Source organism: Lasioglossum baleicum, chromosome 14, assembly GCF_051020765.1.
Source record: "Lasioglossum baleicum chromosome 14, iyLasBale1, whole genome shotgun sequence".
Classification (NCBI taxonomy): Eukaryota; Metazoa; Arthropoda; class Insecta; order Hymenoptera; family Halictidae; genus Lasioglossum; species Lasioglossum baleicum.
The window spans coordinates 4,705,088-4,733,046 of record NC_134942.1 but is presented as its reverse complement, the minus strand read 5'-3'; the positions used below and the strand labels follow the sequence as shown (position 1 = coordinate 4,733,046).

At 36.0% G+C, this 27,959-nt stretch overlaps 4 protein-coding genes and 1 long non-coding RNA gene across 14 annotated transcripts; 2 read left to right on the top strand and 3 right to left on the bottom strand.

Annotated features, from left to right (window-relative positions):
- Positions 1-743: 743 nt before the first annotated feature.
- LOC143215676 (uncharacterized) lies at positions 744-14,401 on the bottom strand. Of its 5 annotated transcripts, none has more exons than XM_076437997.1 (16): positions 13,721-14,401; positions 11,132-11,229; positions 10,976-11,049; positions 9,860-10,130; positions 8,882-9,781; positions 8,455-8,806; positions 8,243-8,376; positions 8,080-8,160; positions 7,823-7,987; positions 7,343-7,585; positions 7,073-7,250; positions 6,730-6,801; positions 6,098-6,370; positions 4,513-4,677; positions 4,054-4,437; positions 744-2,320 (listed from the first exon to the last, which is right to left on the bottom strand). In XM_076437997.1, exons 1-16 carry the CDS (start codon positions 13,773-13,775, stop codon positions 2,073-2,075), a joined length of 3,693 nt encoding a protein of 1,230 aa, XP_076294112.1. In that variant the 5' UTR covers positions 13,776-14,401; the 3' UTR covers positions 744-2,072. The 5 variants fall into 5 exon arrangements, with proteins under 5 accessions (XP_076294112.1, XP_076294113.1, XP_076294114.1 ...); XM_076437998.1 differs by having other exon boundaries at positions 7,343-7,582; XM_076437999.1 differs by having other exon boundaries at positions 8,243-8,373.
- A 1,317-nt stretch (positions 14,402-15,718) lies between these two features.
- On the bottom strand, positions 15,719-17,895 carry LOC143215620 (uncharacterized). Its single transcript, XM_076437901.1, has 3 exons — positions 17,413-17,895; positions 17,108-17,281; positions 15,719-17,038 (listed from the first exon to the last, which is right to left on the bottom strand). Exons 1-3 carry the CDS (start codon positions 17,681-17,683, stop codon positions 16,404-16,406), a joined length of 1,080 nt encoding a protein of 359 aa, XP_076294016.1. The 5' UTR covers positions 17,684-17,895; the 3' UTR covers positions 15,719-16,403.
- An 825-nt stretch (positions 17,896-18,720) lies between these two features.
- Positions 18,721-22,123, top strand: LOC143215994 (coiled-coil domain-containing protein 174). Its single transcript, XM_076438675.1, has 2 exons — positions 18,721-19,255; positions 19,342-22,123. The coding sequence occupies exon 2, from the start codon at positions 19,342-19,344 to the stop codon at positions 20,833-20,835; it is 1,494 nt and encodes a 497-aa protein (XP_076294790.1). The 5' UTR covers positions 18,721-19,255; the 3' UTR covers positions 20,836-22,123.
- On the bottom strand, positions 21,039-25,188 carry Nse1 (SMC5-SMC6 complex component Non-SMC element 1). Of its 5 annotated transcripts, XM_076438681.1 has the most exons (8): positions 23,111-24,548; positions 22,716-22,807; positions 22,187-22,522; positions 21,981-22,122; positions 21,720-21,915; positions 21,533-21,646; positions 21,336-21,459; positions 21,039-21,259 (listed from the first exon to the last, which is right to left on the bottom strand). In XM_076438681.1, exons 3-8 carry the CDS (start codon positions 22,323-22,325, stop codon positions 21,189-21,191), a joined length of 786 nt encoding a protein of 261 aa, XP_076294796.1. In that variant the 5' UTR covers positions 22,326-22,522; positions 22,716-22,807; positions 23,111-24,548; the 3' UTR covers positions 21,039-21,188. The 5 variants fall into 5 exon arrangements, with proteins under 5 accessions (XP_076294796.1, XP_076294798.1, XP_076294797.1 ...); XM_076438683.1 differs by having other exon boundaries at positions 21,981-22,141; positions 22,187-22,807; positions 23,111-25,179; XM_076438682.1 differs by having other exon boundaries at positions 21,339-21,459; positions 22,187-22,807; positions 23,111-24,556.
- Positions 25,189-25,736: 548 nt separating this feature from the next.
- On the top strand, positions 25,737-27,029 carry LOC143215999 (uncharacterized). 2 transcript variants are annotated; one of them, XR_013010497.1, is made up of 3 exons: positions 25,737-25,977; positions 26,121-26,185; positions 26,700-27,029. It is a non-coding gene; the product is annotated as an uncharacterized LOC143215999 (long non-coding RNA). The 2 variants fall into 2 exon arrangements; XR_013010496.1 differs by having other exon boundaries at positions 26,089-26,185.
- The last annotated feature ends 930 nt before the right edge of the window (positions 27,030-27,959 follow it).

Here is a 27,959-nt window from a genome sequence, read left to right as displayed (position 1 = left end):
AAAACGATCAATTGAATTTTTCCCATGGAGTGTACCATTAAATCTGCAGCACAGTGCAGCATTACGATTGTTACATTCGTGTCCGATTAAGTTGCTTTCTTTCTGAATAGTTATGCCATGTAAGACAGTTGTTTTTAGTACAAATTATTTTTGTAATCAACATTTAATGTACAATTTTTGTAAATTGTACAATAAATTTTCACGAACACATTCCTAGAGTTTTTCTCAACTGAAAACACATCGAACGAAATAGTTTAAATGGAATCTTAAACCCATCAAATTTATAATCGACGATACAACGAACATATTGTTATAAAAATGTTATCGATGAGCGAAATTACATAATAAATTAACCGAAATTCGAAGCTACATTTTATCTAGCAAATGGTACCGTAAATTTTGTGATTTCAAATGAAACTTAAGATCGTCTAAATAAATGTAGAAAAATACTTTTTTGTTTTGTCACGTTAATTTTACACTAGCTCTGTGTTTTAGTTATTTCTTCTCGACTTATAAATATTTTAAAGTATACGAATATTACTTTTTACGGTTTTCCTTGAATCAATAGGAAATGTAGTTCCATGCGAATTAATCATTAACTATATAACGGAAAAAGTGAAAAATGAAAAAGAAAAGAAGAACAAGTTTCTGCATTATTATTATTCATTCTATAGACTAAATATAATTATTATAATTGTACGAAAAATGTAATCACAAAAATAACAAGTTAATTATAATGCAAATGCGTGTTGGCAGGCATATTGATATTCGAAATCTTTTGAATTTATTAACACGTTTCAATTATTGTATCCCTCTATTATCGATGGAATGTTCTCTTTGTTCTTTGCGTGTTCTCTTATGTGTTCTCTTTCCCTTCATAAATTATGCAAATGCATCTGTTATTATATTTGCCATGGTTAATCACTAACCTTCGCTGTCAAACATGATAATAACACTGTACCCTCACACTTCTACAAAGTATATATTATATATTTTTTTCTTCTTTAATATACGCAAGACTTGGCGGTGCCCGCTTTTGTTATCTTTATCTTGCATGCTCATTCTGTCCGTAATAATATAAGTAGTATATGACACTTTTCTCTCTCTCTGTATATATAACTGTACTCCAAAGTGCTGCAAACTGCAACTTGTTTTCAGGTTTTCGTGGATGCCATTCGTCCGAAGGACTTTGCAAGCTTTGCGATTTGATTTCTCCATTATATTAATTCGAATGATTCTCAGATTCTCAGACATTCGTAAATCTTAGATCTCGAAATATAAATTAATTTTTAAATAATAAACGAATTTGCTGTCTGTGCTTAGATAAATAATATTTATATTTTGCCATTTAAAAACTATGCCTATAGTGAAATAGTATTTTTCTTCCATGTAGTCATTAGTAATAATTTCCATGTTTCTCAGTCTTATAAGCAACAAATGTTCTCCATAAAAAGCTGTTCTCGTTTAGACTTGTTTCTTTTTTTTCTTCTTCTTCTTCTTCGTCTTCTTTTGTTAATTAGTTTCAATCTTACAATTCAATCTTACTTATTCTGTGTCCTCTGTACATTTGTAACTTTTTCTTTTGTTAGTTAACACACTTTGTAAAATTTGTTACAAATAAGTCGTGAGATACTTAAAAAGAAGGACTTTCCCCATACAAAAAGGAAATACTATTCAACTCATCTGTACCGTGTCCAAAAATATTTCTGACCAAGATATATATACATACATTTTATATATATATACACATATCGGTATATATGTATATATATATTTCTTTTACTTTGCTAAACCTTACTCCCGTTAAGGTTTATTACCTAAATGACTTTGTATATGCAAACAAGATTTCTTTTTTTTTGTTGTTTTGTTTTGTTATCATGTTACTTAGATAGTCTTTTTTTCCTTCGTCTTCTTCACCGTTTGCTTCTTCAATGAGAGCGAGTTCTTCGTACTGTGTGTGTGTTTAATATGAAAAGCCATCTAATTTAAAAGATTTAATTTGTTAGAACAATAACTGCCAATGAAGTCCTCTCTGCTTGCAATTGTAAATATGAGAAGGTACATATGTCGATCTAATTATGCACTGTAGTCGATGCATGTTGAAGTCTTTCTAATTCCTCCAAGGACAAAACATTTGTCTGGACAAGCTCCGGAAGCTTACCAGCCCGCGCCTGTGCAAGTAGTTCTGGACTAAACCATCGCGCCAATTGATTCGAGGTTGGCGAAAGATCTCCACCGTTTGTACCGACATATCCTAAACCAGGTGACGTTTGACGACCTACGGGCATACTTATTTGCTGTGACCGCATTACTCGCCCATCTGTGGAAACAATAGAATCAAATTTATTCGCTGTACCATCTCGACGTAGCAAGTCTAAACAACTACAATATATACAGTCAGCGACAATATTAAGTGGACACCCTTAAAAATCGCATAACTTTTTAGAAATTGGTCCAAAGGACTTGATTTTTTTAAAGATGTTAGACCGACTAGTTCGCTCGAGAATAAGTAAACAAAAATTTATTACGATTGCAATTGGTAGGAATTATACAAAATTTTTAAAAATGATGTTTTGTCAACTTTCTTATCTGGGCCTGTAACGATAATTTAAAAAATGCGTTTTCTAGATTTCGGTAACTTATATGCATACTGAAAATTTCATCGAAATCGATCAACATTGCAATGAGCTACAAACGTTTAAAGATGGTAAAACGATTTTCAACCTATAACAGCAGTAAATCTAAGAATTCTTACATCTTTCAACAACTGTTATTTTTCCCCGCATCAACCGATTTCGATGAAACTTTCACAATGCATATAACCCACACAGATCTACAAAACATATTTTTCAAAACTTCAATATAGGCCCGCATAAAAAATTTGTAAAATGCAACATTTAGTATTTCCTCTACAAATCCGGTCGAATGCAATTTTTGAAAAAATTTCTTTTCACATCCTGTAGTAAACTAATTGCTTTAGCGTTCCAAAAATGTTCAAATCGCATAGTCCAATATTTAAAAAGTTACGGTGTTTTTAAGAATGTCCGAATATTAGTGGGAGTCACTGTATGTAGCTCATTGCAATGTTGACTGATTTCGATGAAATTTTCAGTATGCATATAAGTTACCGAAATCTAGAAAACGCATTTTTTAAATTATCGTTACAGGCCCAGATAAAAAGGTTGAGAAAACATCATTTTTTACAATTTTGTATAATTCCTACCAATTGCAATCGTAATAAATTTTTGTTCACTTATTCTCTGACGAACTAGCCGGTCTAACATCTTAAAAAAATTCAAGTCCTTTGAACCAATTTTTAAAAAGTTATGCGACTTTTAATAGTGTCCACTTAATATTGCCGCTGACTGTATACATAAATTACTTGAAAATAATACGCAATGGAATATGATTGAATGAAGAAAAAGAAAATGTTATCAACTTAAGGGTATAGACTCGTTTCTTGTCATTCCTCAATAATGCATGCGATAGGGTTTTTCAGTAATCAAAAGCGCTAGATAAAAGATCAATCTTCGGCAGCTTGATTTGCGACAGCTACAGACTGCCAAATAACGCAAATTACGTTTCGTAAACGTAAAAATAGGACTTTCGAGGGCGATTGCGGCCTGATTGATCTTTTGTCATCTTCGCATTATCGAGAAACGAGTCTCCCCTTAATACAGAGATGTGTTACATGAGTGAAATTAGGGCAACCTAAAAGAAACTATTGGGTTTTTTTACTTCTAGTTCGATCCAAAGATAAATGCTGTCTAGACTGGTATAAATAAGAGGAGCATCTAATGTGTGACATTTAATTATTCCAATTTCTGAACACCATTGCATGCAATTTGATTAAGCAAGAGGAAGACACCTGAAAAAAGTTTCAGAACAGTACAGTTAATACGTTCGAGTGTATCGGTATACGTTTCTACGGTTGCACGATTAATAACAAATAAACGTATACGTTCGGAAAGTTGTGGGGGATTGTACAACTATATTTAATCGTGCAGTATAGTCGCTATTCTGTTTTTGTTTATGTAGAACCGTTGTTGTTACCTGTACGATTGGAATTGTAGTTTTGATTCAAAACCGTTTGCATTTGCGAGTTAAGCGACCGCTGTTGTTGCTGTGGTTGTTGCGGTTGATGTTGCATATTCGCAAGATGCGACTGGGCTTGTTGCACTTTGATTTGGTTGTTCATAGTGTTCGACCTCTGGCTTATCATTGAGTTCTGAGCAATATTGTATTGCGACACGTTGTGATGGGGCATGTTAGCAGTTATTGTATGCTTGGAGCGCACGGGATTACCATACACGCTCGAAACCGTTCTATGTTGTTGTTGTTGCTGTAGTTGTTGTTGCTGCTGCTGAAAATCTGAATTCCCACTGTATTGAAATTGGGTACCAGCATTACCACCACCACCTTTCACTATCGGTCGACCTGTAACGAGCAACATATGCTTAGTATTTTTGTCGTAATAACCGAATAAAAAGTTTACAAAATATATGGCAATACCTGGATGTTGTTTAATGCTTGGATTCGACCATGTGGATTGTACAGACTGTGGCCGCAATGCATTATGCCGGGAAATTTGTGTCAGTAATTGAACTGCAGATTGCATATGCTGCATCTGCGATGCTTGCGACTGGTTTGCTAATTTCGATGGATCATTACTATTACCTACATAACAATAAAAGAAAACAGCATGTTAAGGAGACTGTGTTGTCAGCCATATAAATATAGTATATATATATTTACAAAGAAATATAGAAACTTATTACGATACCAAAACTGAATAATAGATTCTGGAAATGGTTTCGAGGAAACAATAATTCTTACTAATTATATAGAAAACATGGTGTTACGTAATATAAGTTAATTAATCGTAGAAAAATACTACCGGTTCGAAATTTTTATTTCATGAAAACATCTAAAATGGAAAACACCAATTTTTCGAAACTATCGAACGCCATGATCGTTATCGGAACTAACGTTACATGTCCCTCATCGACTCATTACGCAATCTTCGAAACCGCTTAAAATCATGACAACTAAAAATACCGAAGAAGCACATGCATCTAAGTAGAAACACACCAAAACAAATCACCAAAGGAAAATGAAAATGTGTAAAGGATAACGTAAAGTATGACATGTGTTTATAAAGCTTTTTATTTTAAAACTATATCAACATACTTTTCTTTTGCAATACGTTCATATATATCGGTCTGTGCAAAATGTTCAGAACTCATTATTGTTCAGTGGTACCGGTATCGTTATACTCGAAATTAAAAGAAGACTTATTCACGCGGGCAAATCAGCTTTCAAACACGTTAAAGGTGTCGAGCAAGACAAAAATTTAAAAAAGAAAAATCGAAAAGAAAGAAAGGAAAGAAAACAAAATTCTCATTACTTATTTTAATACAGAAAATAAAAAGTAATTTTACATCGGACAACAGTCATATAGGATCATGAACTCTTTTTTTTTCCTCTGTGGCATGAAGTTCACCGAACGCTCAACATTTCAAGTCAACAACTTCATCGTTCTCTGAATGCAACACTTTGTTCTCTTCCGCGTTATCCATCGTTTTGTCAATCTCGAATACTACCGTTCCAAACTCAAACTGTTCGGGCAAACATTTATCACGGATGAGAGGACTGTTGTTATTAGTATCGCTTATATCTGTCATGGCGGTCGCTTTAGTGGGCGTGACGTTCTCGTTCAGTATATTACTCGTCTCGTCAGTGAGGGAATCCTCTGAGCTACTCAAATTCAAATTATTATTTGCATCTATGCTCAGCTGCGAGGAAGAATGATACTTTGTCTTTAACGCGGATTCTCCCGGGTCCGCGTCGCCATTGTTATCGAACTCGTGCGATGTGTCTGGAGAACGCGAAGCGATGATTTCGGTTACAGTAGTGCCATGCTCGTTAGCGTTATGATTAGCGGTGATAAGTTGCGTTGCGTTGTCAGTGGAAATGGGTGTTTGTGAATCGAGCCCCCTATTGCATTGGTTCGCGTTGCGATAATTGTTACGGTTTTTGTTAATTTTAGGAGAGTAGGAGAAAGCAGATTCTAATTTATGATTAGACTGGTTCGCACCCTCAGGCTCCTTATCGGCGGTCATTTTACGTAACACCGATGTCGGGGTAAAAGCGAGCGGCGTCGGGCTCATGGTCTGCTTCGCAGGCGAGTTAACAGGACTCGACGCTCTCTGTTGGACTTGCTGTTGCTGTTGTTGTTGCTGCTGTTGATCCTGCCGCTTGCGGTAATTCTCACGCTGCTCCTCCAACTTTTTCTTAATTAGAGTATTTTGCATTATAGTCTGAGCATGCATAGCAATCTCCCGCGGCGAAGGAACTCTATGCTGCATCACTGTTAAATAAATAATAAAAAATCATGCACATATTTTAAGACCAACGGATCATCTTTAACGAACGATCTTCGAGACAATTCTGATGTTTATGGATTATCTAGTTTCTCTTTTTAAATAAGAAGCAATAGTAGCATCCTTCGAACAATCTATATCTATGTTGTCGAATCACAAATAACTTCGATTTGTTTGTTCTTTTTTTTTTCTTAAACAGTGAGGAAGTTACTTATGATTCGGTCTAACGAGTTCTAAACGAATTTGACATTTTAAAAAGTGGGTGATTCGAGGCTTTTATATTCTAGTTACCCAGCTAGCGCAAAGTGGCAACATAAAATAACAGTTATTATTTTTTAAAATCTACCTGGATGCTGCACTGTTAATGTACTGGGACTAGCGGTCAAATTTGGAGATATTATCGAAGGTGGGCAATAAGCTGCATTCCAAATATCACCATACAGATTGTAACTATTACACATATATATACATATATATATGTATGTGTGTGTACTATGATGTTCATAAGAAAGTATCTACTCTTAAAGACAAGTGTAATTAACGATAAGAAAAGCACACAACAAACAATATTGTACCTGTTCTTGCGAAGGTAACATATAAGAAATAACAAAAGTACAATTTTCTCGAGCGCGTATTGTCGAAGAAGAAGAATGTCTTTCACTTTCTAGAGAACAATATTTACAACTCACCATTATTCATGGGCGATGGAATCCTCTGCTGTTGCTGTTGATACAACATCTGCTGCAAGATATGATCTTGCGGAGTGGGCGCACTCGGATGCGGACTTACGGTACGAGGAGTGGTACCACCGTACATTTTTAAAATATTGACTAAAACTTCCCTATGACGGTGCTGCATGGCTGGGTTCTGTTCGATATTAAGCGATAACAAACGGCTAGTTTATTTTTAACAATCATCGATAATCAACTGATAAATAAATGTCGAAATCATACGCAAACCTGCAATTGTTGTATAAGGTGCTGCCTAGTTATTTCTCCTTGTTGAAGACCCTGAATAATGGCTTGAGCTTCCGGTCTCTGCAAAAGTTCCTGACTCGTTGGGACATTGTTGAGCATCATCTGCATTTCCGGTGGCACAGGACTAACACCTAACATTCGTTGGCCACCCATCATTATCGATAGCATGTCCGAATGTTGCTGCTGCTGTTGTTGTTGCTGCTGCTGCTGTTGTTTTTGTTGCTGCTATTACAAGAATAAGAATTAATAAGAAATTCTCTTCTACTCCCCTTAACCCTCGTCCGTCCCTCGTGTTAACTTGATACAGTTCTCCCGAAATATAAGTTATACTGTTCTGTTATTTATAGGTAAATTTGCGAAACATATAAAACTGAAAACCCTAGGATGTAAATGTTATTTCATCGATCTCTTATCACTGTGTCAATTTGACACCGAGGGTTGGTAAACTTTCGCAATACCAACCTGCTGAATTTGCAACACTTTCATTAGGTTCTCGTGTTGCATTTGCGCCTGATGCGGATGCTGAGTCGGCCCAAGAGAACCAACATGATTAAAAGTCGGATGAATTGGTTCTGGGACCGATTGCTGAGAAGCAATTGGTTGGGTTTTCAGTTGCGAATTAAGTAACTACAGAAAACAAAATATGTATTATTTAAAACATCGAACAAGATATTCCACAGCTGTGCAACGCAGAAAGGAGAAAAATACGATGATCTTACTTGCATTAATGTTACCGGTTGCTTTTGAGAGATAGGACCATTCGCCGCTGGTATAGCTTGTCCCCCAGTCACTTGAGCAAGCTACATTTCGCGTGAACAGAGTTGAAAATTATACAACCATTCGGATCACAGATAGTCGCAAAATCGTATTACGAAGGATTACCAATTTTTTAAAAGCAGAGAGATCTTCAGTCTTATTCACACGAGGTTGATCGATCGCAGATGTAGGTGGAGGAGCACCGCCTCGCATACGTGCTTCCAAATCCTCCAGGCTGTGCACAACTTTTCCACCAACTTCTATAAAAAACCGGAATCATTTACCAGCCTCCTATTATTCTACGAATCGAAAATGAATAACTCGAGACGAATCCTCACCCATATCTTTAATAGTTGTATTCTTCATTAACGGTACAACACTACTAGTCGCATCTCCTTGGCCGTTCTGACTCGGTTTATTCCCACGTTGTAACATTTCCAACAATTTCACTCCGGTGGTGGACGTAGTCGTATTCGTAGTTGTATTGGCAGGAGAGATGGGAGCAAAGTACGTGTTAGATTCGGTTACCGAAGGGATCTGAATATTTGGCTCTGTAATATCGTTCAGAAGATTGTTCAATATATCATCCTGAATAGAAGTTCTGCGACTATCCACTTGTTGGACTGGACTTTCCCTCTTGAACCACTGACTGAATCGCGAACAAGTTCCTCCGTTCGAGCCGACTCCGTTCTAGAAACGAGAGAAGAAAATTATATGAATTTGTGAGTAAAAGAAACATAACGCTTCGTGTGTTTCGTATCTTACAGTTAACAGTCCAGGAACGCCAGGGAACGTGTCAGACTTTAAGAAGTCGTCGAGGTTGAAGTCAGGATGAGTGTCCTCCTGATTTTGGATGGTAGTACTCGAGATATCGGTTGTCTCGCAGCTCGGCTCGGTGATGGCGCTTTCGTTCGAGTCGTGGTTCGCTTTTTGGGCGAGCGAGGACGATTCGTTCTGTTCCGAGATGGGTGAATGCGGCGCGGCAACAACGTTCATGGGTTGATCCATCGTGGTCGGTGTGCTTCGGCCTTTCGGGCCTGCCGAATTTTCAGTCTGCTTCTCATCCTTTTCCACCGAGTTCTTTTTCCCGCGTTTCTTCTGCACCGGAGCCTGCCTTTTATTCTTCGCGCTGCTGTTGGACAACACCTTCTCCTCAGGAATATCCTCGAATCCTCTCAGCTCGATGGTGTCGTGCTGAGAAGTCGGCCCAGAACTGAACCACTCCGGCTCGTCCGCGTCGTTGCGATTCTCGCTGTAGGTTCGCCTCCGATCGTTGCTAAATCTTCGCTCCCGTCCACGATCCTTCTCACGATCCGGCTGATGATTACGATCGTTCCGCTCAACACCCCTGTCCCGATCGCGTTCCCTTTCCCGGTCCCCATAGTCGCGACCGAAAGATCTTCGCTCGTAACGCTCATTCCTGTCGTCTCGCTCGCGCAAATTATCACGTTCTCGATCCCTCTCCCTCACGTTCTCTCGATCCTTTCCATCGCGAGTGTCTCTATGGTCGCGATCACGTATAGACGTACCACCGGTTGCTCCAGCACGAAAAGTGAAATCCGTACGCTCTGGCTCGAGCTTTTCGTTTTCCGGTCGAAAGTTCCAAATGTCGCGAGTCAAGATCCTACCGCTTCCGATCCGTCGTACAGGCTCCCTATGGCTGACCTGGAAACAACTCCAGCAATAGCAACTTTTGCGCTTTACCGTTTAAATGTTTTACTACGAGGATTAGCTCAGAAATACCTCCGTCTTCCCTATCGGACTCTCCGGGCGTCGATTAGAAGATTGATTGCATATCACATTAACGAAACAACCCGAATTGAAACTCCTACGCTGAGGACTCAAAACAATGCCGTCCTGTTCTTTACGGATCCGTTCACGGGGATCACCGTTACGACGTTTCGCATGGTTCTCAGCCACCTGATCGCCCCGTCCAGCTCTCTCGTCTTTCGGAGGTGTGTCGCTCCGCTTTCTACCCGAATGCCAACGTTCAGGATCCCAAACACCACGCGAACTTAATGTAATCATTCAAACAGATACAAAATTAATATAAAGAAAGGCATCAGATAATAACTAGACCGCGGATTTTATGCATTTACGACGAAAATGGGCACGTACAATTTAAAACAGTGGATACGCTAACAATATTTAAGGACACCGAGCTATTAGTTTCAGCTGAATAGGACAATTAAAAGAAGAACATCATTCTTATTTGGCTCGTGTGCCCTGCAATCGAAGCGAATATTTTTTATTTTGCATGAAGATCCGCAGGCTAATAATAACTAACCGATGTACATACTGTATTCTCTCCGTAACTGTTCAAATTCGTGTTTAGTGTCACTTTAATCGGAAAAAACGAGACGGACGCGGTGGTAAAAGTTTCATTGATGAAACATCAAGAATAACGAATGTTGATTTTTGAATTTAAAAGGCTGAGCTCGCACGAATCCTTTAATGTTATCTCGACGGTCGGGATTCTCCAAAGTATCGGAATAAAAAGAAGAAGCTTGAATAAATAAATTTTATAATGTGGTTTTCGGAAACGTCTGAAATGTCGGAAATCTTATACCACAATTGCTTTCAGAGCGAGTTTTATAACGGTAATCGAGTACTGAAAACCCTGAAATTTTCGAGAATGCCAAGAAAAATTCTTGCCTCGACACGACTCGACATTTTCGGATTCTCGCACACCTCTAATGTTTGCCGAACGCCTCGAACCTCAGTCCCCCTCTCTTTTTCAATCGCTATCCTTCTCCGCGTTCGGAACACAACAAAGTATGTACCCCTTCTTTAACTGTGACTCAACGGACCCGAAGTTTTCACGGTTACGGAGAGAATACTGTATCACAGTATACGCACTTGTTATACGAAGTATCTAAGAAATCAGGTCTCCTCTTCGACAATGGTAATGTCTTTATCTCCATTAACTCCTCCTGAAAGCGAGAAAGAAGATGTTTAGAGACGGCGCGTGTCTTGCAGGATATCGCCATACAAAAATATGAATACAAAACATACCCGGGAATACTGAAATTGAGGTCTTGAACGGCCCACTTCCATAATAGAAGTGTCGGTTACCTCCCCAGCCACCGACATTGATATAATTGCTTCATCTCCTGAAAATTCAGAGAAATACAGATAACAATTAGTTACAGGATATTGCAGAATTATTCTGAAAAATTCGACATTTGAAAAGACGCTATTTCTCTGTTACATAGACAAGTTAGTGAAACGTAGAGGCAGAGACCTCTGGATGATTGAATTCAAAATTCGAAGTAGAATATCGAATAGATATGTCGCGAAGAAGAGAATCTCCATTGTGTGTACGTGTGTACATATACATATATACCGGCGAACCGTTCCGAAATGAGTCTACCTGTCTGTTTATTGTGTACAATACGAAGTTCTAACGAACTTCGGCATTGGCGTAAACCGCTGGTGGTTTGAACGGAAATTCGAACGCACGACGAGATTCAGCTCACTCGAAAAATCTGTGAAAGTAGATCGGTACTTACTGAAGGTCCCCCGTTTAACAACGCCGACAGATTTGTTTTTACGAAACCACCGGCAGGCTTTGGTCTGCGTGACCAGAGTCGCATCTAGAAACGGTGATCCGGTCGGTCCAACCAGCGGACGTTTTCGCGATCGTCGATACCAATTCGAACTAAGAACGTTACGCGACTCTAATTTCATTTTTCCGATCGAGCGACTTGACTTCGCGTTTCGGGTCGTTATTCTAACCGGCTCGGAACAAGTCAAACAAATATTTATCGCGTCAAGGACGAAAAGGACAACGATTTATCGTTCGAGACGATTAAGCCGGCCGCGAAATAAAATAAATCTATATTTATAATATGTCCGTACGTCGAAACGTTATAACGTTCTCTAGAAGAAAAGTATTATGTATTCCCTCGTGATTATTCCACGGAAATTAATCGTCACGTACTGCAAGTTTTATGCATTAAAATGATTACGAGCCGAACACGTGCCGAATACGGTACAAGTAAAAATTCGATCGAACTTAATTCCTATATTTATACAAGATTTTTGTATGATAGACTACAAATATTGAATTCGCACGAACGTCCACAGTCTACCAATCACCTGATCAACGGGTAACCGAAAAATCGCAATACTCTTAGTATTAAATAAATCGCGAACAAATTGTACGGTTGTTCTTTTATATGTATACACTAACAACGACCAGCCGTGTCGAACACGAAACTCTCGTCTGTCCTTTTTATGTCCGTGTAACCGTGCGGCTAAGAAACGAGATTCTTAATTTTGATACTACACGTCGACTGGCACGATACAAACTGAACTAAATGCCAGTGGTTTTTAGGTGGCAAGAGTTTACCCGCGATCCAATCAAGTACGTCCCCGAGTACGTTATTGTCAACTTTCGGTTCTATTGGCTCTGTTTTCGGGAACGTTTAAACGGAATTGGTAACTGATGTCCGGGAAGAGGGACGGACAATGCGAGACGCATCGTTCAACTCTATTCAATAAATACATACTTATTCGTTTCTAGAAATTAGTCGTTTATTCAACCCTTAGCACTCGAGTGGTGACTCTGAGGCGCCACTAACAATTGCTGTGCCGTTATTTAAATTTTTGTTTACGTTTATATTGTTAAATATGTCGGTGTCCAATCACGAGGTATTATATCAATTTCATATCCATGGAATTTCAAAAATCATTGAGAATGGAAATATTCTAGGTCGGAAGAAATGTTGAATTTTCAAGTTAAAATAACTTCGAGTTCAAAGGGTTGACATCAATTCTCTTTCCAAACGTTCGAATAAACTTCGGATTACGTTCGAACAGCAATATTTCTTTAATCAACCATTTGTTAATACAGCTGAAATTTCAAATATACGCACGGTTCAACACCTATCGAGGGAAAAATTGAAATGTATTTTACGATCTTTGACCTTTGATGATTTAGACAAACGCGTCGAACTTGTAACTTCGAAATTGAACGCGAATCTTTTAATATGTCTACAAAATAATGATATGACCCTTAGATTGAACATTTATTTATATAAATTACAGATCCACTTGTAAAGATAAATGATATGTTGATACGATATTGAAAAATGTATGTATATTATAATGCTACAAATTAGATACAGAAATATTTTATGCGGACTGAAACGAATAAATATACTGTGTAAATCATGTATATTCTTTTATACATCCTCAGAGAATCTAGAAAACACACAGAACCTTTTGCTGGACATAAACACTGATATGTTTATGTAGGTGCACATATGTAGGTTGGTTATACGTTCAACGTTTTATCATACATCCTCGAGTTTTACTTTAAAAAAAAACTGAGAACGTCTACGAGACACCGATTTTATTAAGGGGAACAATCATTCTAATGACATAGGCAAGATTTTCAAGTTAGAATAAATATATCTATCAGGAAAACAAACAAAAGAGGTTACTTCGTTTATAAAGTAAGGCAAGAACGGAACGAAACTTTGAACATAGATATGAAACGAAATTCTTATTCGAAAAGACGTGTTACAGGTAATAGAATCGGGAAGAAACAGAAAGTATATAAACTAATTGTAAGAAGGCTGGTGCCTGAATACATACCTTCATCTTTCGGTGTTGGCAGTTGCTTGTCATTTGTCACAGACTCCTGAGACATTCTTCTGCTCTTGACCAGGTTTGTTCCTCGAGCAAGGTAAAATTCACAGCTCGCACTATACGGACTTAATGCTTTTCTAGATCCTTTATGTGATCTATCTACGTCTCATACGCCATACATACGTATATCTAATTGTCGCGTTTATACCTAGCTATATACCTTAGTACTGTTTAGTATCACAGATTGGTTTTCCCTTCTATGTCGCGAGTTTTCTTTTGAAGCGCAAGAAAGAATATTCGATATCGGGCGAACACGATCGCCGTAATCGCCGATATTATGCCCCCCGTAACAGTTCGAATATCGACAGATCGGGCCACTCTCGCTCGTTGAAAAGAGAAATGAGGAAAAAGTGTTTACGTGCTACGGGCTGTACGGGCTTACGCACGATAACACAGAAGACGAACGCGAAATTAGCTGATTCCGCAAGATTCGAGGCACGTGTTCCCGAAAATCATTTCATTTATCCGAAAACGTCTCCTGTCGAATTATTAGCAATTCATCGATTTCTATCACACAAAATGTACACACACAACACTAGTTCACTGCTATGCAAAAATAGAAAATGGCGCACGATCCCCACTTCCGCCGTTGTTTCTCACTGCTTCCTCGATCCACAACGGAAAGCGTTCTAGCTTACTAGAATCCTATAGATAGCGCTACGCCATTTCGAAGACATTACCTTCATCGTGCGCCATCTACCGACAATTTCACCGTTAAGGCGGTAGACTTGTTTTTTCTCGATAATATAAAAAAGGATTTTTTAGTAGTCAAAAGCGCTAAATAAAAGATCAATCTAGGCCGCGTTTGCCCCCAAAAGTCCTATTTTTATGTTTACGAGGCGTAATTTGCTTTATTCGGAAGCATAAAACTGCGCATGTACATATTTTCATAAAGCTGCAACAACTAATATACATGCTGTTGCAGTGCAAATTACGCCTCGAAAACGTAAAAATAGAACTTTTGAGGGCGATTGCGGCCTAAATTTATCCTTCATCTAACGCTTTGACTACTGAAAAACCCCATCTTTGTATTATCGAGAAATAAGAAGGCGCATCCCGCACCTTCGCCATCCTGGAAAAACGAGTCTACCCCCTTAAGGCGTATTTACAAAATTTCACGGCTTCAGATAACATGCCTTGGTCCAAGATTATATCGTCTATCAGATGATGCTTGTGGGCAAAGTGCTACAGTCTATTAAGAAGTCACAGTACCTTAAAGCCATAAAGCTAAAGTGTACCTACAGGAGAAAAGAGTAATCGTCGCCGTATCTCATTCTGTATAAATATATTTATAGAAATTTTATGTGATAATAATTATGATAATAATGTGATAAATTTTATGCGTGAAATATCTGAAAATACTTGTGAAAAGATATATGTTATATGTATTTGTATCACGGTTTTGTTGTTCCTTATTACAATTCTTTATGCAAACAGTTTACACCATTTTGAATTATCTTGTTTTCCACCAATCGTGGAGAACAACTGTTTCTAACCCACTTAGACCTCTAGCCCACGTTACCTCCATGCTTTACCACATTGACAGTAAATCGTGACCATATCGTGACCACATCGTGACAATGAAGCAACCGTGGGATAGCTTCTGTCGAAAGCGCGGCAAGATTTGAAATCGATTGTCTGCTGTTAATATTAACAATGATTAGTGGAGACACCGACGCGATACTGTTAACAGTGTTATACTGTTTTTATTATATAATATTATATAAATATATTAACAGTCGCGTGGAGAGAATATAAAACAAGCAAGGGACCTAACCTGTGGACAAGATTGCACTAAGAGGAGAGCAGAGGAGAGCAAACTGACTGACTGGTTCGCAACGCCATTGAACGCCATCGTTGACTTATGGAAAATGCTTACTTGCTTCTTTTGGCGCGAAAAATCAAACTTACACTTTCTACAAAATGAATCTTGTAGTCTTGATAATTTTATAACATTATTTATTAAATTATTCATGTGAATACAAATGTTTATTGAAACTTGAAATAACCTAATTATAAACTGAAATCACACATATCTCTGTCTTGTTGCGTTACAATTAATTTCACATGTTGCACTTCCGTAACAATTACGTGCTACATTCTAAAATAACAGTGTATATACATTAGTTAACACACTATAATATTAAAAATTATATTTTTCGCTGTAGCGTATTTGCATCTGAAAAGTTTACAACCTTTCCTCATTTTATTTGTAAATAAAAGATTAATCTTGTAGAAAAAATATTACTATTGATATGATAAACAAAGAGCCACTGGTATTTTAGAATCAAACCTAACTTCATGTTCATAAAAACTCAAAACGCCGAAATGATTGATTATACGAAATTAGTTGTAACATTTTAACTGAAGTTCAAAGGAATCAACCATTCTTGATACGACAGTTCTAGTAAAACGACACAACAAATTCATTTAAAAAATTATATGATGTAAAAACCTTGTGAACAATGCAAATAACAGGTTTGTGAAACAATATGCAACTGAAACGTATCATTCGGGTTCTTATAATGTACGTTTTCAGAAGTTCTGAACGTTTTTCGAGTATGAAATATATTAAAATATTAATGATATATTAAGAAACACTTTTCAAGTAAGAATTGAATGTTCAGTATTAATTTTCATCATCTTCGATTAACACAGTCTGTACATCATTGTTAATAATTTCATCTTTAACTATAGGTTTGGAGTCCTGTTTTACCGTTTCTGATAAATCTGTATCCTCCTTTTCAGAATGATCCTCCTTATGATTACTTTCGTCCGATGATTTCTGTACGTTGTTATTACTAACTATTGTATCCGTTGAATTTGATGTTTTCTTCCCCTCTGTATCTCCATTCTCCTCTTTTGCCGCAGCCCCTTTCTTTCCTCTTCCTTTTTTTGTTGTTGTCAGAGTCTCCTTAGTTGTTTTCTCCTGCACTTCTTTGGTAACTTTCATCGATTCTGTCTCATCTTCGTTGGTATTATCAACATTGCGTTGGGTAGCCTTGCCACGAGTTTTAGTTGGCTTTTTTTGTGTCGTTGATTCCTCCTTCTTTTTCACAGTTCTTCCTCTTTTAGTTAATGTAGTCGATTCTGGTTCAATGTCCTGTTCTGGTTCGTTGTCATTGTCGCTAACAGCTTCCGAGGAAGACGATTCTTCCGCTGCCTTATTCTTGGCAGCATTAGCGCGACCTCTTTTAGGAACAGCTCTTGTAGGCTTATCGCTTACTGCTTTCCTCGTTGTCTTTGCAACCACGTTTGCATCCTCTACAAGAATAATACCATTTTCGATCTTATCGCTAACAACATCTTCATTATTATTGTTTCTAATTTTACCTTTTACTTCGTCATCGACCTGAGCTTTCCTCCTAGTTGTTTTGGCTTTGGTATTATTTTCTTTAGGATCTGCCTCAGTATTTGCTGCTCTTTTTTTCTTTGTAGATACTGTTTCTGAATTGTCTGTGCTTTTAACTTTAGGTTTTATAACTTTCTTCTTGGACTTTGCTTTAGCTATAAATATACGATAGAACAACGTAAATATGAAATAATAATCGTTTCTCGCTAGAAAAATAATTATCTATGGAGACGAAATATAAGAACACATAAAATAAAGAGATAAAATTTAACGATATTATACGTACGTGAATCCGTATCGGCATCCATTTCGACTTCTTTATCTTTTTTAACGTTTGCTTTCGCCGTAGCATTTTTGGCGGCCGACGTCTTAGTCGATGGTTTCGCAGTTACGGTGGCGGTTTCGATTTTTGCCGATTTCGCGGCTCTCGGTAATCGAACCTGTCTTTCTTCTTCGGGTTTCGTCTTTTTCCTTTTTGGTGGTGATACATCACCGGCTTCCGCGGGCTTGTCTACAACCTCCGCATCAGCATGTTTTACAATTTTTCGGCGTGCCATCACACTTTATCAATCGACTTTAAGAATCGTTTTCGAAACGAGCTCGATCAATTTCTTTATTTTCAGTATTAATCGTTTACAACGATGACAAAATAACCGTTAAACCTTTCGAAACTGAACTGTTGAACGTTTTCCGGCGACTCGCAACGTGTTGCAGTTCTACGATGTTCGCAACTTACACGACTAACATAGTAGCAGATCGGCAGCCTCAACGACGACGGTTTGGTTTGATAATCGACAATCGATCTTTGGATTGAGAAATGGCGCCTAAAATTATTAAACGACTATTTAATATTAAATAGACGTATTTATCATATAAAATTTTCATTTGATTTATATGCCTCGCGAAACTATTGATAAATTGAACAAATTATTTTCTACAAACTTCTTCCAACACTTAAAAATTTAGCACTACGAAATTTCGACCCTTTGTGACCATTTATCGAACCAATTGTGAATTACGATTTGCCGTTTTCTAATTCATATTTTTGTGTAGATTATTTGTTTTTAAACATCTCTAATTAATTAGCAATGTAATAATTAAGTAATGTTTATTGTATATCGATGTATATATATATAGAAGCGTATATATATACATTAAGTGGACGATAATAATCTTGACTTATGGAATTTTTCTATAAGAATTTCTGATTATATAATAAAAAATATAAATATAAAATATTTGTATAATTAAAATTTGAGATTTCAATAATACGCGGATGTTTCGCTTTCCTATTAATTGAAATTGAGGTATTTGATTTTTTAATGGCTTCCAGCCATCGAATATTATAAAATGTACTTTCGATGTACTTTCTCGTATTTTTAACTTTTAATTATAATAATCTCAAAATATTAAATTGTATTTCAAGCATATAATAGCAAAGATTATTTTGCATTGTAGTAGTTAATATATATATTTTACTGAATAAAAATTATTGAAGTCATATATATATATATATATAAAATGTAGAAAATGGAGTGCGAATAACTGAAGAGGTAGACATCAGGATTTTATATTAATTTATTCTGACAAACATTTTTCATTTTCTGTAAGGAAAAAAATCGGAAAAGAACGGAATTATATTCAACTACACACACACAACTAGATTTATAAACTGTATATACTTATGCAATGTTTGTTTGCAAATATAATTTAAATACATATAAAATTTGGAAAATATATATATAAAAGTTGATTGAAAATGGCTTCATCCTAACGTGCACCCGTGCTAACGTGACTGTATAAATATATATATTAAAATTTAGTTGATACTAATAACAACATAGTCTCCCAAAGTTTTTACAAAATTTATTGAAAATGTAAGACTCAACTCAAATTGCCATTCACATGATAATAAAAGCTGACATGAGCTCATAGACCGATTGGACCAATGTGAAATTTCGTATAGTCGTAGAGTCGTATTTAGAGCGTTCGATCGTGCAATGTGTGTAAATATAAACAAAAATTCTGTCGATGTATTTATGCACTAAACATTAAAGAAACTGTATCAAATCATTTCGTTGAACGGTGTAAATGAAGCTAAACGTTCGTATTTATAGGAATTTGTAAAGGTAAGCGATATTATTTAGTAGCATAACCTACAACTGTTGTTTTTAGTTATTACTTATTAGTAAAGGCATTTTTATATTGTTTAAAGATGAACGTCAACAAGAAGATCAATGTAAACTTTTCGTCGTTGGTGGGCCTAAAAGCAGAACTTTTAAGGAAACAGCTCGAAGTGAACGAAGTCAAATTAAAATCGGAATTTAATCGTGCTATACCAAAGGTTAAGAAAAAGCCTAAAAAAGTTAAGGAAAAGAGTAAAGACGAAAATACTGAGAAAGTAGAATACATTGAAGATGTGAACACCCATAAAAAGTCAAAGCTAATGTTGGAAGCAAAAGCAAAATTGTACAAACGGTTAAAGAAATCCAAAAACAACAATGACAATTTCCTTGTAGATTTTAGGAATAAATCTGACAACTCTGAGGAAGAAACATTGTCGAATAGCGACAAGGAGGATAACAATGAGTCGTTTGGCAATGAAGATGATTGGGTGGAATACGAAGATTGTTTTGGTCGTACAAGAAAATGTTTACGCGAGGATCTAGCCATTATGCAAGAAAAGGATAACTTGTTCAAGCAACAAATCGTTAACAAGAAAGGCATTGATCCAAAGACCAAAGATAACGTTGTATCTACCCCTGTACAAGAGGAGAAAGAACCTGAAATAGAAGTTATGAGAAGAAAGTGGGAAGAACAGATGCAGAAGTTAGCGGACAAATCAAACATACACTACCAAGATGTTTTGTTCGACGAAGCTAGGGCTCACGGTGTTGGATACTATGCTTTCTCGCAAGACGAAGAAGAGAGAATCAAGCAACAAGAGAACTTAATTAATTTAAGGAAAGAAACAGAACGAAAACAGAGGGAAAGTAAGGAGACAAAAGAGTTAAGGGATAAAATGGAACAGAACAGAATCAAAGCAGCTAGAATCAGACAAAGAATTAGGGCAGGATTACCAATAGAACCAGAGGAAGAAGAAGTCAAGGTAAAAGAAGAGACTGAGTCAATTCCATGCTCATCGGAAGTAACTAATGTAGAACAAACGATTGAAAATAAAGAAGAAAATTCGAGTAAAGCGGAACAAATAGAAGAAAGCGAAGAAAGCAAAACTATAGATAAAGAGAGCAAAATAAAAGCTTTAGAAGAATTGTTAGGTAAAAGAAATCACTGGTACGAAATGTCTCAAGAGGAATGGGTGCACAAATGTAGAAAAACTAGGATTGACGAATTCGGACCAGTATACGATAATTTTAAAAGAGGTGGCTACTTAGCCCACAATGATAATAATAAAGAATCCGATTCTTCCGATACAATTACTCAAAATAACTTTGAAACTAAGCATAATGAGAATATTGATTCATACGACATTCCACTTCCTCCTACTTTGTCGAGAATCGATGTCGATATGGAATATAGTACTGTTCCACAAACAAGCATATCTACCTCACAGGAAGCTGAAATTACAAACGCTGTTTCTGATAATACGCAGAATCAAACGAAAGTTAACAGGAGTATAGACGAAGCGAGTATAGCAGCAGGTTTAAGATATTTGAGAGAGAAGTTTGAAAAAAGTCAGAATATTTGAGAGAAATTTTGTAGTACAATAATTTATCAAATATACTGCTGTATATATTTGTAAATCGTGTCGAAACGTGTATCTAAAAAGGCTAGTTTCATTTATAACAGAAATATCCTGTAACAGAAGAAAAATGTATTGCCCCTTGTAAATATTTATATATATATAAATGTATTCGATATTCTGGTTTATTAAAAACACTGACTGCTATGTATGCCGTAAAATAATTTATTTCAAAACATTCTTTTTGCGATGTAACTGGAAATGGCTAAGAGGTTCGCAATTAGCATTGTTATATTAGGAACTGATTAGGAAATCCTAAACAGTCGGTAAATACTATATCAAGAATTCCTGGTTCTCAACTACTTCTTGGTGGATCTCTGCGACATGCTCGCATTTATGCCTGACAGTCCTGCAACGTTGTCTGTTGTACCTGTACAAGACGGTGAACAGAAATAATTACAACAATATATGGAATTAATAATTCATGATGAATAAAAATATGTTACCACCGAAGTCGACGTTTGGAAATACTGAATGGCAAGTGGGACAAGTAACAGAATTGTGAGCTGTGGCGTATCGTCTCAAGCAATGTAAATGTAATAAACTTTGGCAACTGTTACATCTTTGACCCTATAGAAAATGTAGAAAGTTTTAGTTGTAAGTTCGGTTACACGATTATATACAACTGTTAACAAAAACTTACATGAAAAATAACTTGCTTACAAAGACAACAATTATTTAAATTACCCTCGTAGGTAGCTCTAAAATATGGCATTAATTCTGTTATACTTCTTATACCCATATAATAATTACCAGACTGTAAATAAAACATGAACATAATAAAAACAAAAGAAATTATACAACAATGTTATTTCTTGTGTAGTTGTTACCTGGTAAGCTAACCATTTCCTGTAAACTATAATGTTTAAAAATTCTTCGGCTTCTCCTCTCGACATCTTAACATCCGGTAAAGAACATAAATTAAGGCATAATGTACTTGGAATGAATCCGTTGTGCGATGTTATGATTTCAGAAAATATGTTCCTTAATAAAGCCAGTTGTTCTTTTGAAAATTCATCTTGAAATCTAAAGTAATTAGTGTGGTTAAAATAAACATTAATATCGAGATAATTCATATCGTATATATTTACCTGGTTACTTCATCAAGCAGTGTGCTTATAAAAATCCAATACAATTGACCTGTAATTTCGCATTCGCATCTTTTGATTAACATGTGTATAGGTTGTAGCTGCTCGTTGATCTGATTTATTACCAACGGTATGTTATCATGGTCTGAAATACATAATTCCATCTTTATATACTAAATCAAAATAATTGAAAACTAACATTGGCTTACCAAATAATTTGATGACCAAATCTTTCGCCTTATTTTCATCCAGAAGACCCTCGTGTATAATCGTTTGTAAAAGAATTTTGTGCTGTTTCGTATAAACCATTTGCACAAAACTACGTGCACAAAATGACGCGAATATCATGGAATATCACCTGCAGGGGGCTCGAGTCCAGGGCCTGCCGGCCGGGCTGGGATTCAGCCTGTTTTTGAGAGGGCAGCACGGTATCACACTAATGTGGCTAATCAGTGCTTCGATTGAGCCCAACTTTTCTCGCGCATGCGCGACACAGGGCGGGTCGCATCAATGTGGCAGTACTGTGCAAATGCGTAGCAGTCTCCCTTTTTACCGACAAAAGTATAATAAGTTAATAAATAAGACCTTTGAGGGCGATTGCTGCCTAGATTGACCTTTATCTGGCGTTTTTGACTACTGAAAAAACCCGTGTTTGTATTATCACGAAATGAGAACGCGAATCCCGCACCCTTGCGATCTTGCAAATCGGCCGGAAAGTGGATACTGGCGGGAAAATACCTTTTCCTTTTCTTTTTTTTTTGGTGGGAGGGTTCACTTGGGTCAAAGTTTCCTATACATAGTGCCTGGGGATTCTCAGTTTCTTAGATTTTCTGTAAACATAAAAAGATTACATGCATGGTTTCTTGATGGGATGGAGATTCCTTTCGGTCATGGGTGGGGTTATAGGAAAGGTTTCAAAAAACCTATATTCTTGAGGCGGGAAAATACCGAAATAATCTGATCCGGACAAACAGACTCCACAACGGGAAATATAAAACGACACGAGACGAGTGTCCTACGAGTTACAGAATATACACAAATACACATGTTACACGAAAATGGCAATTTTTAAGAATTTTCACGGTGATCAAGGTACCTGAAGGTACCCTATTTTATCCAGAATTATACTTTACTGATGGTGAAATCGCCGCGCATGTGCGAGAATACTTGGCCAATATCTCCTCACTGATCCCACTGTCGAAATCCCTGCATCGGTGCCATCTCCTTGTGGACGAATAAGTAGTACATACCCAGCCAACCAAAAATCCAAATTTGGTCGACCTCCTGTGCGCGCATATGCCGAGCTAGTGTCATCCGTAGGACCAGGGTTTGGACATGGGCATGAGGTCGGCATCAGGTCGGCATGGGTGAGATATTTGTTGTGGAAAAGTCTACTATTTGATTTAAAAGCAGCGCATGCTTTGCTTAATTGGATATCTATATGTACATTACCTCTTAATAAATAATCAATGTGCACACCAAGGTATTTAACAATTCTTTTTTGTGAGGGATTGGGTTTCTGATATTGGTACCTGGTACTATTGCCGTGATTTGAAAATTTTTACAACCAGCTTTGGTTTTTGAGCTGAGTGATTCAAGGGGTTTTCGAAAAAGAATAGTTTCACATTTGCTAGGACTTAATTTAAGGTTCCAGTTAATATAGTAGTTGTTAATTTTATCAACTATTGTTTCGAGGTGGGACTGTACATTAGATACTCTATTGCCAGAAACATAAGAGACAAGATTGGACAAGATCGTCAGCAAAAGCCAGCACAGATGCCTTTCCCGGTTCGTTAAATTCGAGAGAATTTAGTAGATCACAAGATATTGAATAGCACAGGAGAGTTAACTGTACCCTGTTGTAGACCTTCTTGTATAATGAATTCTATTGAGGATGAATTCTTTCCATCCCATGTATAAAATGTTTTATTTGTAATCATGTCCCAGATGGTATATATTAGCCAGAGTGGAAATTTCTTTTCATTGAGTTTATATAAGAGACCTTTAAGCCAAATCGAGTCAAAAGCTTTTTCTATGTCTAGTAGTGCAGAGGCTACTAATTGACCATTACTAATTTTGTTATTGATATCTGAAATGAATTTGTGAATTGCATGTGTTGTAGAATGTCTGTGCTTAAAACCAAATTGACTGTCAGGGATGATGTTGTGTAAATAGCAAAATTTGTTGATTTTGTTGTTTATAATAGCTTCTTAAACTTTACTGAGACTGGGTGTAAGGCTGATGGGTCTGTAGCTTGCAGGATCTGTAGGCTTTTTACCTTTTTTGATAATTGGTAAAACTTTAGCTTTTTTCCAAATTGTAGGAAAATAATTGTTATTAATTGCATTATTGAAAAGTATTGTTAGGTTATTAATTATTTTTACAGGAAGATGTTTTAGAGCGATTGGAGGAATACCATCTGGGCCATGAGAGGTTTTATTTGGGAGTTTTTTAAGAACATCTTCAACACAACGGGGGCTGCAGAAAGGTGAAATTTCATCTTCAGATAGAGTTGGAATTTTAGAACTATTATGTGTGTTGAATTGTGTGATAAAAAAAAAAAAAAAAAAAAATTAAAATTATATAGAACTAAAAATTCAAATTGGCAACATTATATCAGGAACACGACACTTTATGACGCAGCTGACATACCTAGAATTGACATTTTCCTTCTCCGACTTACCAGAGACTACTTCAGTAAATTACCACATATTGACAACCACCTTCTACACGAACTTATCTCCCAAATTGACGACACCTCACGTAAACAACTTACCACAGGCTACATATCTCCTCAGACATTCCTGTACTGTGACAAGACTGGACTTATCCAAGATAAAAATAACATACCTATAATATATCATTGGCGTCGTAACAAAGCCAACAAACGCATAGCATTTAACAGTGATGCATTCACAATCAACAAAGAAAACTTTAAGTTTTCAACTTCCATCCCAAACCGGGACTGGGTAGACTTTAATCGTCTGAATTTTAAAAAGTACTGGTGGCTGTCGTGTAGTTGTCCACACCTTAATGAGCTCTATAATCGCAGAATCTCGAATAGACTGCAATTGAATTAATTTATATACTTTTAAAATTTGGTGTTCTTTAATAGAAGATTGACGGATGAGCCATTTGTAAATATATGTATATACTTTTTGTACATAATTCTAGTTTATAAGTTATAGTATTAAGTTATTTATTTTTCTTTAGTAGTTATCAAAAATGTCTTTGAGGTTTTTTCGCATTGCAATCAGAGCATGCGTTTTCCACAAAACTCACATACTATAAATAGAACTAACCTAATCTTGTTATAAATATTCATTGTTTAATCTAATTACTTATATATTAATATTGTTTATCTTGAAGTATTGTATGCGTACAGTCAACTAGATACTATTTAAACACAATAGCGAATGGTCTTTTTTTTAGTATGTTTATTAAGGTACCAATTATTTATGTAATATAATGTACAATTAAAAACCAATAAACATATTTCTCAAAAAAAAAAAAAAAAAAACACTAGCTCGGCATATGCGCGCACAGGAGGTCGACCAAATTTAGATTTTTGGTTGGCTGGGTATATATACAGAGATATACTCTCTGATTTACATATATCTGTATACATTTTGGACAGCTATGCAGTATTTGGATTGCAGCATAATTGCCGCATAAAGGACGTTTCTCATTTATATACGATTATGCAAACTAGTGATGGGCACCATCGACTAAAAACTATCGACTAAATCGATAGTATTCAACTTAGTGATGGGCACTATCGACTAAATTCAACTATCGACTAGTTACTATTTAGTCGCTACATACTATCGACTATTTAGTCGATAGTTTTTAGTGGTTTTCAGTCGACTGAATTGCTTTACTAGTTATGTTCTCCATGTTCGATGAAGTTGATGAAACTCAGCTTTATTATTGAAATATTTAATGTTATTATATATTTTACATTTGTCGTAGTAGAGATTAGTAATAAAATTAAATTAAGGTAAAAATTCCAAAATTATAATTAACCTAACCTTAAATTATTATGGTCTATACTATTGAAATTCATCCAAATTTACTAAATGTTAACATTTAAAAACATTAATTGGTCTAGGTTTTTTGCTGAAAGTCGGTTCCTTCTTTCAGACATAATCTGTCCAGCCTTTGAAAATATTCTTTCTGATGGGACAGAAGTTGCTGGGAATACAGAGGTATTTACATATTTTTCTGCTATTTTGAAAAGCTGTGGCATTGTGTAATTGTGTTTATTCCAAAATGCGACTTCACAGCTCTTAATATTTGCGTACAGTAAATCTATATACATATTGACGAATTATGGTTGTTGCATATTCTATAGGTGTGGATTAGTTTGTCAACTGCGATACTTTTGTTAGAAGAAGATTCTAAAATTCATTGTTTTCTTCAGATGATTCTTGATTTTCTGCTGCAGCTCTATTTGTATTAGTTTCATGACTATTGCGTGTTATGCACAAGGAACTTATTTCATCTCTAACATATTCTGCGCTGTCTGTGCAATCCTATCGACTTCAAATACAGCTGTTTTGAATCTTGGACCTAATAGTGTGGCTATTAGAGTAGTATTATTTTGTTCAATGTAGTCAAATCTTATCTCAATATTATTTAAAATGTTATTTTGTAAATGTAGTCCTGCTATGGTTTTTGGTATAATGATGTTTATGGCATTTTGAATTCCTCTTATTACAGGAATAATTTTGGATGCTGTGGGATATTTTTCTGCTGATAATTCAACTGTAACATACTCTAGTGGTTTCAACAACGGTATACCTCCCTGTGTTCAGCTATAAGTGATGTGGGACTTGTGGCTAATGAAACTGTGACAGCAGACAAAGGCACTTTTATTTCAAACAGTCTTTCCAGCGTCATGAAAGAAATGTTTAATTTTAAGTTAATGTATAATTTTCTCTATAGCGATGCTATGTTGCTGCAATTGTTTTTTTATTTTTATTTGATTTAATTTTATGTATGCATATTGGGTTTTACCTGTATAATAAATAAATAAATAAATAAATAATCCTTTTGGTGTTATCGATATTACATAATATTATAGGATAGGATAAATATAATAATAATATATCAATTTTGTACTAAATGTAATAAATATTTTATTAACATAAATGAAATGCATAAATCATTCATATTTTCGGAGAATATTTGTAATAATTAATATTTAGTAGTAGAACAATTGAATTCCGTCCCTCGTGTCAATCTGACAGTTTTCTCGAAATATCGAATTGTTTGTAAGAAACACATAACCGAAAAACTTAAGATGTAAATTTTAACTCATCAATTTGACTAAAAAAACATCGAAAAATAATTAATCACCTACTTGTTATTTTATCGTTTTTTTTACTACTGTGTCAATTTGACACCGAGGGACGGATTCAGTTCATGAAATGAGGATTATGAATTAATTAATTTGATAGCGCTAATGAAATTGATAGTAGGATAGTAAAGAGATAGTAAATGTCATGATTGAATCTGATCGATTCAGTTGATATATAGCTCTACCCGCTCCATAAATCAGTCGATAATTCAGTCAGAGAGGTAACCTCTGATTTAGTAAAGCATTCGACTGAAAATAGTAACCCCTACCACTGCGAAATTCAGTCGTTCAGTAAAACAGTCGACTGAAAATAGTAACCCCACCACTGCGAAATTCAGTCGTTTCACTAAAACTAGTCGACTGAAAATAGTAACCCCCACCACTGCGAAATTCAGTCGTTTTACTAAAACTAGTCGACTGAAAATAGTAACCCCCACCACTGCGAAATTCAGTCGATAGTTTAGTAAAACTAGTCGACTGAAAATAGTAACAGCTACTATCGACTAAATCGATAGTTTTTAGTCGATTGCGCCCATCACTAATTCAACTACTATTTTCAGTCGACTGATTTTTTAAACTATCGACTGAATTTAGTAGTGGTGGGGTTACTATTTTCAGTC